The sequence below is a fragment of the Mustela lutreola genome, chromosome 4 (assembly GCF_030435805.1).
Source record: "Mustela lutreola isolate mMusLut2 chromosome 4, mMusLut2.pri, whole genome shotgun sequence".
NCBI lineage: Eukaryota > Metazoa > Chordata > Mammalia > Carnivora > Mustelidae > Mustela > Mustela lutreola.
Genome location: NC_081293.1, coordinates 126619649 through 126634731, shown reverse-complemented (window position 1 = coordinate 126634731; position 15083 = coordinate 126619649). Strand labels below are relative to the sequence as shown.

The following is a 15083-nucleotide window of genomic DNA, read 5'->3' as shown; positions in this document are numbered from 1 at the left end:
AAAAGGGAGAAGCAGACTCTCTGCTGAGCAGGGAGCCCAATGCGGGGCTTGATCCCAGGACCCTGTAATCATGACCTGAGCCAAAGGCAGATGCTCCACTGACTAAGCCACCCAGGCACCCCTGGCCACTAGATATTTTAAAATGCACTTTGTTTCTATGTTTTTATTATATTACAAATAAATTATTACATTTTATCTGAAAATTTTTTGATTTGTTAGATCATTATAGTTATAATATTTTAATTAGTCTTTATTATTTACCAAATATTTGTCTCTTTTTTCATTAAATTAATACCAGTAGATCTGGTTAGGTAATATTTCATGGAGTGTCATTTCATATGTATAATCAGACTGAGTGGAAGTAATTTCATCTCCTGCTGCTAATTCCTGTTTCTTTGGGAACATTTTGGCTAAGTATTTCTTTTTTTCTTTTTTTTTTTTTTTAAAGATTTTATTTATTGATCAGAGAGAGAGTGGGGGAGAGAGCAAGCACAGGCAGACAGAGGCAGAGGGAGAAGCAGGCTCCCTGCCAAGCAAGGAGCCCGATGTGGCACTCGATCCCAGGATGCTGGGATCATGACCTGAGCCGAAGGCAGCTGCTTAACCAACTGAGCCACCCAGGCATCCCTGGCTAAGTATTTCTTAAAAGAATCTTAACAGAAATTAGAGTCAGAAGGGAGGAATCTCAAATGACTATTTTTAGGTAGTAGAGAGTTCACTGTACCCACTCCACATAATGCACAGCTGTGTGTAGAGGTCTTTTATGCAGATCCACATCATCATGATCTTGACCACAGAGTTTTCTTATCTCCACAAACTTACGAAATTAATTTGTGATGACCTAGAGTGAGACTCTGACCTCCTAGAACCAAATGAAAACAAGAGTGAAGGAACATAGTGAAGGGATAGAAACCTGCAGGAAAATACTGGAATAATTGTACCAGAAACCCTGGGCTAAGGAAGCCACTGTGATTGAGCTCAGAACTTAGACTGAGTGCTACCACGCCTGGGGTCTCTGAGATTAACCTTGTGGTTTATAAGCCTATGGAGACAAAAGAGCAGTGACTTTCTGGGTAATTTAAGTAATTAAACACCAGCAAAATGTTTTTTATCCTTCTTATTTTTGAGGTGATTAAATGTAACTTAACTGTATTGCATTTGTATCTCAATCCAGCATGAATTAAAAAAAAAATACTACTTATATATAGAAACTCATAACAATTGAGTTACAAAACTAATTTTGTACTTATAAGTAAGTGTTTAAGTCTTTTTTTAAAAGTTGAATAATGTGAGATGCCTGGGTGGCCCAGTCAGTGAAGCGTCTGCCTTCGGCTCAAGTCATAATCCCAGAGTCCTGGGATTGAGTCCCATATCCAGCTCCCTGCCCAGCAAGCAGTCTGTTTTTCCCTCTCTCTGCCTTCTTGCTCTCTCTCAAATAAATACAGTTTTTTAAAAAGTTGAATAACGGCTTCAGGATGTTGCCCCAGCTTTCCGGTAATAGGAAAGAAAATTCTCTATTTCACTATTTCTCCTTAAACATAGAAAATTAAATTTAAAAAGTTTTTAATGATCTAGAAAGTATCACTGCCTTTTTACCGTTTTCAAATAACAGCTTGTCCCTGCAACAGAAGAAGCACATCAGTGTGATGTTCAGGGTTTCTGTCACAAAACAGAACAGCCTAAGCCACATCATTTTTGAAAGTGTCAAAGGCTTATATAACATTTGTCACTACCTTTTGCTACTATGTGCTAGATTGTGGAGAGAAAGAAATAGTAATTTATTTTCCCTTATCTGAGATCTTTGAAACTCATTTCAGTTCAGAAGCTTAAAACAGCATTGTTGGGGTGAAATACAGTGTAAGTGATTTCAGGGAGCATTTTAGGAGTGTATTGTCAAATGTGAACAGGGAAGTAGAAGTTTTTACTTTGCATGGCTGTTAAGTCAGATATTATAGACATTCTTTTCTTTTTTTCTTTTTAAAGATTTTATTTGTCAGAGTACACAAGCAGGGGTAGAACCACAGAGAGAGGAAGAAACAGACTCCCTGCTGAGACAGGAACCTGATGCAGGACTCTATCTAGGACCCTGGGATCATGACCTGAGCTAAATGTAGACACTTAACCAACTGAGCCACCCAGGTGCCCCTAATATGGAGACATTTTTTTTGGTAACATATATTGCATTATTAGCCTATTAGCCCCAGGGATATACAGGTCAATGAATCACCAGGTTTACACACTTCACAGCACTCACCATAGCACATTCCTTCCCCAGTGTCCATAATCCAACCACACTGTCCCTACCCACCTTCCCCCAGCAACCCTCAGTTTGTTTTGTGAGATTAAGAGTGTCTTATGGTTTGTCTACCTCCTGATCCCATCTTGTTTCATTTATTCTTTTCCTCCCCCCCAAACCCCCCATGTTGCCTCTCAACTTCCTCATATCAGGAAGATCATATGGTAATGGTCTTTCTTACAAGACATCCTTTTTTTTTTTTTTAAGATTTTATTTATTTGTTTGAGAGAGAGACAGTGAGAGACAACATGAGCAAGGAGAAGGTCAGAGGGAGATGCAGACTCCCCATGGAGCTGGGAGCCTGATGCGGGACTTGATCCTGAGACTCCAGGATCATAACCCGAGCTGAAGGCAGTCGCTTAACCAACTGAGCCACCCAGGCGCCCCCTTACAAGACATTTTTTTTTTTTTAAAGATTTTATTTATTTATTTGACAGAGAGAGAGATCACACGTAGGCAGAGAGAGAGGAGGAAGCAGGCTCCCTGCTGAGCAGAGAGCCCGATGTGGGACTCGATCCCAGGACCCTGAGATCATGACCTGAGCCAAAGGCAGCGGCTTAACCCACTGAGCCACCCAGGCGTCCTACAAGACATTCTTAAGGGAATTTAACTATTCTTTCAAAAAACCTTCTTTGCTTAATTAAGTCATTATGAAAATAAACAGATTGATTTTGAGATTTTTTTTTTTTTAAGATTTTAGTTATTTATAAATATAGAACTTTCCTATGACCCTGCCATTGCACTCCTGGGTATTTACCCCAAAGATACAGACGTAGTGAAAAGAAGGGCCATCTGTACCCCAATGTTTATAGCAGCAATGGCCACCGTCGCCAAACTGTGGAAAGAACCAAGATGCCCTTCAACGGACGAATGGATAAGGAAGATGTGGTCCATATACACTATGGAGTATTATGCCTCCATCAGAAAGGACGAATACCCAACTTTTGTAGCAACATGGACGGGACTGGAAGAGATTATGCTGAGTGAAATACGTCAAGCAGAGAGAGTCAATTATCATATGGTTTCACTTATTTGTGGAGCATAACAAATAACATGGAGGACATGGGGAGTTAGAGAGAAGGGAGTTGGGGGAAATTGGAAGGGGAGGTGAATCATGAGAGACTCTGGACTCTGAAAAACAATCTGAGGGGTTTGAAGTGGCGGGGGGTGGGAGGTCGGGGTACCAGGTGGTGGGTATTATACAGGGCACGTATTGCATGGAGCACTGAGTATGGTGAAAAAATAATGATACTGTTATGCTGAAAATAAATAAATGAAAAAAAAAAGATTTTAGTTATTTATTTGAGAGAGGGGGAGAGAGGATGAGAAGTGAGAAGCAGACTCCTCAAAGAGCTGGGAGCCTGATGAGGACTCGATCCCCAAACTCCAGGATCATGACCTGAGCTGAAGGCAGTGGCTTAATCAACTGAACCAGCCAGGCATCCCTATTTTGAGATGTTTTTTTAAAGTGTGATTTGTAAACAGTTGTAACTGTATTTGATAAATATGGTGAAACCCATAAATATGGCACCTGGGTGGCTCAGTTGGTTAAGCATCAGCTTCAGCTCAGGTCATGATCTCAGGGTCATGGGATCCAGCCCCACATCAGGCTCTCTGCTCAGTGGGAAGCCTGCATCTCCTCCCTTTGCTCCTCCTCCTTGTGCTCATACTTTGTTTTTCTCTCTCTCTCTCTCTCAAATAGATTAAAAAAAAAAAAATTAAAGGATTTGTTCGTGTAAATTTAATTTTTTAATTCCATTTTTGACATTTGAAAATTTTTATATGCTTACTACATAATTCAGAAATTCTGCTTTAAAATATGTATTATACCTTCATGTGTAGTAAAGGAATCATAGGACTTGCAGGAGCATCAGAAATTGTGAAGTCTGGTTTTGGAGTCTGAGTGGTCTGTCTGGTTGTAATTCTGACTCTTCCACTAGTAGTTGTGTGACTTCAGGAAAGTAGGGGAACTTTTTTGAGACTATTTATGTCTAAATTGTGGGAGAAATACATAGGACATGTTATCTGTTTTCTTTAATAAAAACTACTCTTTGAATGTATCTGACTTCATCTTAAGTTCAGTTTAGTTATGATCCCAGTATTTGTCCTTCAGTAATGTGCTACTTAGAATATAAAAATATTAAGAAAAAATTTAAAGGTAGATTTAAATTAATTTTACTTTTTGATAGTTTGCAGCTGTCGCAACTTTGCCATTTGATGTGGTAAAAACACAAAAGCAGACTCAACTTTGGAAATATGAAAGTCATAAAAGTAAGTTTAATTAATTTAAAACATTATCTCAAGATGCCATGATTGTTTTTATTTTTCTTTCCAGCTGGGACTGTTTAAATAAGAAAAATAAGAATTTTTTTTTCCCTCTGCTGCTTTGACCGAAACTAATATACTATTAGAATGGAATGCCCGGAGGAAAAAAAATACTCTCAACCACCTCCAAAACTTAAGAAATTTAAAAATCTATATATTTTGCCTGCCATCAGTTAAGTCTCATGCCTGCTAAAAAGAAGATGACATACTATATAACTATTATTTCAAATAAATCTAGACAAATTAGGGTGAAGGATAGGAATTTAGTGGGAACACTTTTTCTCTTGGTGTGTTTTGTTTCATTACAATGTGTATACATTTCATTCTTTTTCTTAATGTTTTTGAGCTTCCCTTCCTTTTAATACATTTTTTTCCTCCTATTTTTACCTCTTTATAACCTGTAACTTCTTCTAAAATAAGTGTACTCTTAGTTGCTTCTACTAGAGTCCTTCTGTCATTATTATCTATAGAAAAGTATGGCAAACCAATTGGAAATTATCTATTACAAAATGGTGTCATATGAATCCTGTGATCGATTAATCTATTCTAATGTTAATAAATTGTTCTAACTCACCAGAATATTCTGCATACAAGTAAAATAGGTATTTGTAATTGTTGAAAGAAACACTTTACAGACAACTGAGTCTCATATTAGTGACTACTTTGTCTTGATTTTCTGAAGTCCTCATAATAGAGTTCTCATAATAGAGCTAATTAAAACCTGGGGAAGTCAACAAAGTTTATTATCAGTGTTCTTCAACTTCCGTTTTGAGTGGGAGCCTGCTAGCTGCCTAAGTCCTATCTGTTTTCCATGGATGGTTCAAAATTATTGTTTTATTCTCCCTTCCAAATCATCAGAATTCCTGTTTACTCTTCTACATGAAGTATTTAATGTAGTAGGAATATTCTCTGTGGTGTGATTCATGACTATGGCCATGAGCCATGGGTCATGATGTTAGTGAGGGAGAAGACAGGAAACTCTACGGTTAGATTCTGATGCTCACTAAGGTTTGAGAGCCACTTACTTGGGTCAGTAATCTTCGGAGTCACCTGGGGTGCTTTTTAATGACAGCTGAAGCTGAGCACCACCCCCAGTGGACTCTCACTCAATAGATCTACGGTGGGGCTCGAACTTTTATATTCTGCACGTGTTCTCTACATGATAATGACTGTACATCCTCCTTGAGATGGGCATCAGGGAAGCATCTTCTTTCACAAGACTCAACTCTCTATCACTGTTTTTTTTTTCTAGTGTTTCTCCAATAAAGCCCAAAGGAGAAATCTTTAAGCCTTAGGCCTTAATTTTATATGATTATTCTTGGTCATTTTTACTGGTTACTCTGCTTCAGCTACGAACCAGTCATATTTAGCAAGACATGCTTCTTCTGATGTGAGTGATAAACAGCCCATATTTTTTCTCATTTTTATATTATTTATCCCCACAGAAGAGGTAAATCAGCTCCCTTTAGAAGTGGCTTTCTCCACTCTAGCTCAGCTACACCAAATCCATTATCTCTAAGCAAAAAGAAGAGTAAGTGTTCCATAGAGAATGATGCTGAGTTCCTTGTAAGAATGTTATCTCTGTAGAAGCACACTGCGACTGTGTCTCCCATCCATTAGCTGACTCCTGATTCGAGTGCACCATGCTGGTCTCTACAGACAAGTGAGGCTGTCTCTAGGCCCTCAAACACCTCATAATATAATGGAAAAGAAGCATAGTGGGTTGTAGTGAGTCCCACATTTCATAATAGAGGTAACTTTTTCTGATGAGTCCATCATTTACAATTTAAAAAAATTTAATGTCACCTTTCAGCTTTTGAAACCTGGCTCATATCCACCGGTTTTTGACAGTTCCAGTTAAACTTCTTTTTCTGTGAGCATATTCAGTATTTTAAAATAATTCAACAGAAACTTTAAAACCTTTAAAAAATGGTTATATGTGACAGACTTGTAAAGAAAAGCTCAGTCTTAGTAGTCATGAGGACATTGCCAACCAGAAGGGCAGCAAGAGGACATTTTATCTGTGCCAGGTTTTGGGGGAGAACATGGAGCCGTGGGAACACTTCTGCCCAGCAGGTGGCAAGTTTGGAAAATAATCTGGCAATCTCAAAAAGGCTCTTTGAACAAGCAGTTTCACCTTCGGTATGTGCCCTAGAAAAACGTCTCACCTGTACAAGGATACTCACTTAAGGATTCTTAATCTCAAAAGTTAGAAAGCGCTGAAATGGGCCCTGGCCAGGCAGCAGGTCAACTCTGATAACCCATGTAATGCAATCACACAAAGCAATTAAAATCAATCAGATACACCTGCTCTTGGCAATATAGATAATCCTAAAAAGCACATTACAAATGTACAGTGTGCTAGCATTTATACAAAGTTTAAGAGCATGAAAAGCAAGAGTATATGTTATTTATGGATGTGTTCAGATGTAGTGAAAGTTTAAACACAAGCATGAGAAAGGTAAAGGAAAAAAGAAACACAAGAGAGTAGTTACCTCTCAGGAGAGAGGAAGGAGGACACTGAGAAGGAATAGATTTGCTGTATAGTTGCTAAGATTTGATAAATGTGGATGGTCAATAAATGAGTGTTTCTAGCAATAACTCTAGAGGGTTGGGACTTGGCAGGATACTTCAGAGATTCCATTAGAGTGTGAATGAAGCTTACCTTCAGTTACAACGCTTTCCATCCATTCTCTTCTGCATTAAGTGCATGCTGCTGTTTAAATAGGGACCACTTTGGGGCATGAATCCTTCAAGATCAGAAATACCTGGCTACTTGGCTTCCTTTCTTTCACTAGGTGTTTCCAGAATTTAATTGGAATAATTTAAACATGAAGTTGCTGACTTGTAATATAAAATTTTGGTCATTGACTTAGAAAGTTATATTTTTTCATAAATACTTTGTTCTTGGTTTCAAAAATGTATCCTTCCTGTCAGATTGCTATAGTTGCTATCTTTATATTTGTAGTATTTATATTATCATAATATGGCTTCCTAAATAAACTCAAAGCCCCATTTATCTTCACAGAGAATCTGATATTTCTCTAAATGAGATTTGAAATAATGAGCCCATTCCACTAAGTGGTAAAATTCTAAAAAGCCATTTTTGAAAGCTCTCTTTCTCTAGCCTTCTCCTTTTTCCCCCCTGGGCATGCTTAATAATACATGCTTTAATCCTTCTGAATGACTCAGAGTTGTTGTCATCCACGTTCACATTGACTATCGTAGTCTTAGAATGCAGCTCCAAGCAGCTAGTGAGGATGCCATACCAGTGTTTGCCCCTCATCCAGCTGATGTCAAACCAAGACTTTGCCCCTCATCCAGCTGATATCAAACAAGACTTTGACAGCCTCGGTGTGTCAGCTGTCAACAGTATTCATTCGGTAGTGTGCCTGCTTCTTAGCAGATTTTTTTTTTTACCTACTGCATCTAGTAATCTGTGGGCTAATTAAGCCAGCTGCTGAGAATCATTGTGTAAAATGAAGATAAGTAAACTTCATGCATGAATAGCTCCTAAGTAGCTTTATGTTTAAATCTCAGTGACATCTTTAAAAAAAGTTTTTTACTTTCACATTTTTAAATGGTTGCAAATAAGAGACGTTACTGTTAATTAACTGTTGCAGATGCCAAGTGAAGTGTGTGCATTTTTTATAACTGTACTTCTAGTGACTGTAGAGTTTGAAATACTATTTTGTAATCATTTTATTTATAAAAATATTTATTTATAAAAATAAAATGATAATAAATAAATTTTTATTTATAAAAATACAAAATTTTGATTTTAAAAAAGGCTTAATCTACCCTTTGGAAGAGACAAAACTAATGTAATTTATATCAAGACTGATACATCTAGGGGCACCTGGGTGGCTCAGTCAGTTACATGTCTGCCCTAGGCTCAGGTCATGATCCCAGGATCCTGGGATTGAGTCCTGCATCGGGCTCCCTGCTCAGAGGGGAGTCTGCTGCTCCCTCTCCCTGCCGCTCCCCCTGCTTGTGCCCTCTGTCAAATAAATAATCTTTAAAAAAAAAAAAAAAAAGACTGGTACATCTATTCAGAAAGGTTTTAATAAAGGCAGACAGACCTCCCTAGGGAGAACAAGCTATTCTTTTCAGAACTTCTTAGGGAAAAAACCACTTTTTAAAATGTATACAATAAGAATGTAATGAAAAATGGTTATCAGGGCTTGTTGGCTTTGGGAACCCCATGAAGATTTCTACACATCTTCTAAATTTTTCATTATTAAGGCAGGGAAATACATGTAAAGGATATGACCCACTACCAAGCTTAAGAAACTTAATCATAGAATCCATCTGTATATTCCTCCTCGATTATATCTAGTCCTATATACCTTAAAGTTATCACCTTTTTCTAATTTTTCTTTTTAAGGATTCCAACTGTTAAAGTTTGGGATAAAATTGAGGTAAACAGATTTGTTCTATTTATAATGATTATACACACCAAAGGCTGTAAACATTTTTATGTGTATTTGTGTATTAGAATTTATTAAATGGTAATCTATAATGTATCATTTCTTTATTTTAACATTTAGTTTCTTTGCCTATGTCAACCTGGACTATCATGAAGAATATTGTTGCTAAGAATGGATTTGCAGGATTATTTACAGGTAAAAATACTTGCTTTACCAAATTGTTGAATAAAATTATAACTTTGACATCTGTCATCTTCCTAAATTAACCTTAAGCAAGAAATTATTGAAAACATTCCCTATTTAGGAAACCACACTGATGCTGTTAAAGCGAACATATTAGGGGCATTTGGGTGGCCTAGTCAGTTAAGCATCTGCCTTCAGCTCAGGTCATGATCCCAAGGTCCCCGGATAGAGTCCCATGCCAGGCTCCCTGCTCAGCAGGGAGTCTGCTTCTCCCTCTGTCCCTTCCCCTGCTTGTGCACTCTTGCCCTGTCAAATGAATAAAATCGTTCTAAAAATTTAAATTTTTCAAAAAAATAAAGTAAAATTTGTACTGATTTCTTTCTATTCTCTTTTCAGGCCTCATTCCCCGTTTAATTAAAATTGCTCCTGCTTGTGCCATTATGATCAGTACCTATGAATTTGGGAAGACTTTTTTCCAGAAGCAAAATGCTCGAAGACAGCAATGCTAGTGATGCTGTTTCAACTGGAAATAACAACCAAAGCCAAGTAATAAGATAGAGACTCTTAGGCAAGAACTTTCACCATTATCTCAAAATGATTTTATATATTTCTTATAATTTAAATGAGTAGTAATTTCTACTTTGCCTCTGAATCATAACCCTAATTTTAAAATAAATTTTGTTATGCTGATTTTTGAGATTTTGAAAAAGGTATTTTAGAAATCACTATCATAAAGTGTTCCTGTAAAGAAGAGAAAAATTACTCCTTAGCACTGAAAGTGAAAATCTCTGAGAGTTTGATATTCTGGATTTCGGTATAATGTCAATGGGAATGTGTCACATAGATTAAAACAGTTTGAATTGTGTGCTGAATGATGTGCAGAGTCTAGAAGAAAAATGCCCTTCCTTCATACACACTTAAATCATGCACAGATACTTAAGTATTCCAACAAAGTACATAATAGATGGCAGTCTTTAAATAATGTTATTCACGTTTACCTAATTACCTATTAGATACTTTAATTCAAGTTTTGTTTTTGTTTTTGTTTTATACCTCTCATTGCCATTTTAAGGCTTCACCCATATTAGGATTTCTTCACCCAAAGGTAATGGCTATTTTATCTTTATGAACCAGAATGTAACTGTTTATGTGATAAAAATATTTTTGATGACTAAAAATTCTGTATTATCTACTGTTTCTGCAAGAGAGAAGGAGTCTTTACTGATTGTCTTAAATGTTTGGCACAGTGAATCTTGGGTGTACAGTGGGAAAAAACCACATTGTATTTAGCATGGTAAAAATAATGTTTCAGCCAGGGAAGGGCCTCGGGTTTCAGCCATCTTGGAATTCAGGTATCACTGTTTGTGGAGCTCTTGAGGTCACTTGTATTATCTTCTTCTAACAACACTGAGATGAATACATATAAGCCACAAAATACTTCCAAAATGTCTCTTGATTTTACACATCTCATGTTAGTTAGTATGCTACATCAAGAGACTAAAGAGGCAGCCATTTCCCTGAAGAAATAGCTTTTAGTCAATACAGGATAATGCCTCAGTAATGTAGCTTGTGGCTGTAGGAATGAAACAAAGCTACCATGGCAGGACAAAAATAATTTTTAAAAAAATTTTCTCAGGATCTATATCCCATAAGAAAAAGCACTTTATATGCCTTGAAATGTGAAGTATTTTTTTTTCCCCTAAAATAGAAGAGTATAGTCAGGTGACAGATCTCTAGTGTTGGTAGAGGAATTATGTACTTTATATTGTAGTAGAAAAGAGTTTGTATGTTTCATCAGAAATAAAATATATAGGGTTTGTATGTAATCTTCTGTTTACTTTATCCTGTGTTGATTTACCTTAAGTTTTGCAACATTCATATCTATAAAATCATAAATGTTTGACATTAACTTATATTTTCATTAAAATATTTTATGCTTTCTTAAAATTATCACTGTGTTTCAAGCTGAATATTTTCAAATAAAATTATGTTCATGATGTACTTTATGTAGGAAAGTTTATCTTGAACACTGCTGCTTAACGGTATTAAATTTAAATTTACTTTTGTCCTGTTATGTTTCTTTTTGGTAACTGGTAGAAAAATTTAAATTTATAATTATTAAGAAGCAGTCATGTATTTCAGCTTAATATAAATACCAGTAGAGAAATTCCCTCCCTCCCCCAAAACAGACTATACTTATAGAAAATTCTTCCCATTTATACCTAAAATAAATTTAATTCCCCAGTAGCTTTTCTAGTACATATTACAGCCATGTATCTGGATAAAAAGGGTGAATTGGGGGGTCTGGGCGCGCGACGCGCGCGGACTGGCTTCTCTCAGGGGCTGGAGGCGGTCACTTTAGCTAGATTGGGGTCCCGAGGCGAGCAAGGGGCCATGAGGACGGCGAGGGAGTCCAAATCCCGCAGCCTCACACTCCTCCCTCAAGCGGCAGCGACTCGGTGGCCCGTGGAGTAACCGCTGCCTTTGTTCCGAGCGCCGGTCCCTCCTGTCACCTCAGCCCCTCACGCAGTCGCGCTCCAGCTGGCCCGCCCTTGGTCCCCGAAGCCTCATTCGGCTCGTGCCGCGCAGATGCGGCTGCCGGGCCTGAGTGTGGGCTTTGAGAGGGAGGAGGAGGAGAAGCGGCGCCTGGGCGGCATGCGATGGGGAACTGCTGCTGGACGCAGTGCTTCGGGCTCCTGCGCAAGGAAGCGGGGCGGCTGCAACGTGTAGGAGGCGGTGGAGGATCCAAGTATTTTAGAACATGCTCAAGAGGTGAGCACTTAACTATAGAGTTTGAGAATCTAGTAGAAAGTGATGAAGGGGAAAGCCCAGGAAGCAGTCATAGGCCTCTTACTGAGGAAGAAATTGTCAACCTAAGAGAGAGGCATTATGATTCTATTGCTGAAAAACAGAAAGATCTTGATATGAAAATTCAAAAAGAGTTAGCCTTACAAGAAGAGAAGTTAAGACTAGAAGAAAAAGCTTTATACGCTGCACAGCGTGAAGCAGCCAGGGCAGCAAAGCAGCGAAAGCTCTTGGAGCAAGAAAGGCAGAGAGTTGTGCAGCGATACCATCCTTCAAACAATGGAGAATATCAGAGTTCAGGACCAGAAGATGACTTTGAATCTTGTTTGAGAAATATAAAGTCACAGTATGAAGTTTTTCGAAGTAGTAGACTCTCATCAGATGCCACAGTTCTGACACCAAATACAGAAAGCAGTTGTGATTTAATGACCAAAACTAAATCAAGTGGAAATGATGATAGCACATCCCTCGATCTAGAGTGGGAAGATGAAGAAGGAATGAATCGCATGCTTCCTATGAGAGAACGTTCCAGAACAGAGGAAGACATTCTCCGAGCAGCACTTAAGTATAGCAGCAAGAAGACTGGAAGTAATCCTACATCAGCCTCTGATGATTCCAATGGCCTGGAGTGGGAGAATGACTTTGTTAGTGCTGAAATGGATGATAATGGCAATTCCGAGTATTCTGGATTTGTAAATCCTGTATTAGAACTGTCTGATTCTGGCATAAAGCAGTCTGATGCAGATCAACAGAAACGATAGGGTAAAATTGTGTGACCCTGTTTATCAGTTGTGACCAAATGTTAAAAACCAACTAGAATGTATCAGTGGTTGTGCTGAGCCTTTTTGTAAGAGGGAGATAAGAAAACATGTTGTAAATGCTTATTACAAAGGAATAGGAATGATAGGCTATATCTGAGTTGCTTCAGAATTAAGTGCAATTTCATCATCTGCCTTCTGCTTTTCAAAAACAGTATGATGGTTCTGTCATGTTATCAGTTAAATTTATTTTAACTCTTCTTTATAGCATTCGTGTTTACTATTTGTAGATTTTCACTTTTTAAAATAGTTTTATTAGTTTTACTTTGAATGCTTTCTTAAGCCTATTTCAGTAGTTAACTATGAAAATATTAAGACACTTTGTGTTAATTCTCAGCAGATGTGAAGGGAGCATGAGGAGGGACTGCCAGAACAGATTTATAAGTGTTCCCTTTTCCATCATTATTTATTCCTGTGACTTATTTAAATTTTATTATCTAATAGTAAGCACAATTAAGTTGATGACCCTAAAGAAATGCTGAAACACCAGTTTTTTTCTACACTTAACTGCATTTCGTAGTATAATAATGTTGATTCAGCCTGAACAAAGGATATGAGATGTTCAAATAGGCTTTCAGAGTTCAGACACTTGAAGTTAGTATTCAAAAGTAATATTTAAGAAAATACATATATTTAGGTCTTCACTTCCTTTTACATGCTGCCACTATAAATAAATATTGACTTTAAGTTAATTGATATATTAAATTTCGAGGTGTCATTTTTTTAAATTCTATATTTCCAATGAATGGTCTTAGAAAGATTTTACACAGAACATATTCTCTGTGCATGATTTATAAGAAAGGAAAACCTAAAAAGGCAATACGGGTATTTCGAAATAAAATCCTTTCTGGAGTGAAAGGATTCATTGATTTTATTAAGCTTTCCTTTGCCTTGTAATACAAGGTACTTTAATGGGATGGAACTAAGCATATCAGTATAAATAACTGCATTTGTGATATACAGTGAACTCTTCTTTTCCCTAAAGCGTGTGTCTCACTTTGAAAGGCCAAGGCTATAAAGCACTCCCTAATTGCTTGTCTTAATTTTGCTGAGGATTGAATATGATTTTAGTAAGCAAACTCTTTTCTGATTTTTCCTTGGTGTTTTTGTTTTTCTTTTTTTCTTGCAGCGATGACAGTGCATGTTCTCAAAAATATAGGAAGGTCCAGATATAAATAGTAACTTAAAGTTCTTGCTGTACTTAAAAAAAAAAAAATCATGTGGCCCTTTCAATATTTGAACTGCTAGGCAATGACATCTATAGTTTCATCTTCTTTTTATCTCATAGAAATAAATTTGATGCTTTAAATATGTATATATATTAGGTAATGCTATTATTTATGACTATCTTAACATAATTTAAGTTGTAGCTTTGTCACTGGAAATATTTTAAAGGTAATCTATATTCACATTGCCTGTGTTATGCTTTTTAAAGTTTGTATACATCAGATGTATATTTTTGGTTTGGCATAAGCTACTATTGTAATTTTTCTTGGCATTTTGTTCATAAAAAATTTTTTGAAGGAATGGTAACTTCTCAAGGATTGTGAATAAACACATTTTTACATTTAAAATTAAAAAAAAAAAAAGGGTGAATTGAAGCTTTCTTTATACTTAAGTGGTAAAGAAGCATTAATACTTTAATTTTAATTAATTGAATTTAATTTTAATTTTAACAAAAAAATAGCCACTGAAAAGCACTTGACAAGAGGTCAAGTGCTTGGTAATGTTTCTGAAAGCAAATAGTTTCAATCTATGTGAAGTTTTCTAACAAATACATTTACTTTCTTAGGTGTGTGTACATTTTTTAAAAAGAAGTTCAAGTATTACATGTTTGCCACCTTCCATACAACACACATTTGACTTTTGAAAGAATAGATATGAAGTTAAAATAAATTTTTATTTCTAGGAAACTATTCGCTTTGCTTATTTAACTACATGACTCCTTTAAATTCTTCCCTTTCTGGAGCATGAATTCCAGGGATATGGGAAAGTTTCGTGTTTCAGGTTTTAATTTTTTTCCAAAATGAACTTTTAAAATAAATTTTAACCTATCATTTAACATTTCCTCAGATTTTTTACATGGTTGGCAGTTTAAGAAGCACATGAGAGTAGAAGTGCTTCAGATACAGGCCACAAATAGAGGCAGAGCTACTGATTGACAGAGGGCTGCAAAGGGAGTGATGGGGATGATGAGGACACAGAGGATTCTCCACTGAGCTTGGG

The 15083-nt window shown here is 36.8% G+C and overlaps 2 protein-coding genes across 4 annotated transcripts in view; both read left to right on the top strand.

The window, feature by feature from the left end:
* SLC25A40 (solute carrier family 25 member 40) overlaps positions 1–11299 on the top strand; it is a 55025-nt gene extending 43726 nt beyond the window's left edge. For all 3 annotated transcript variants that reach the window (XM_059171026.1, XM_059171023.1, XM_059171024.1), the window contains 3 exons: positions 4486–4567; positions 9172–9246; positions 9631–11299. In XM_059171026.1, the coding sequence (XP_059027009.1) occupies positions 4486–4567; positions 9172–9246; positions 9631–9743 (270 nt within the window). In that variant the 3' untranslated portion in view covers positions 9744–11299. The remainder of the gene's footprint in view (positions 1–4485; positions 4568–9171; positions 9247–9630) is intronic.
* Positions 11300–11536: 237 nt separating this feature from the next.
* Positions 11537–14390, top strand: LOC131829335 (AP-1 complex-associated regulatory protein-like). Its single transcript, XM_059171027.1, has one exon. It carries the CDS (start codon positions 11895–11897, stop codon positions 12798–12800), a length of 906 nt encoding a protein of 301 aa, XP_059027010.1. The 5' UTR covers positions 11537–11894; the 3' UTR covers positions 12801–14390.
* The last annotated feature ends 693 nt before the right edge of the window (positions 14391–15083 follow it).

Excerpts from the sequence above, each read along its gene's own strand:
- LOC131829335 (XM_059171027.1), top strand. The coding sequence starts at position 11,895 with ATGGGGAACTGCTGCTGGACGCAGTGCTTCGGGCTCCTGCGCAAGGAA.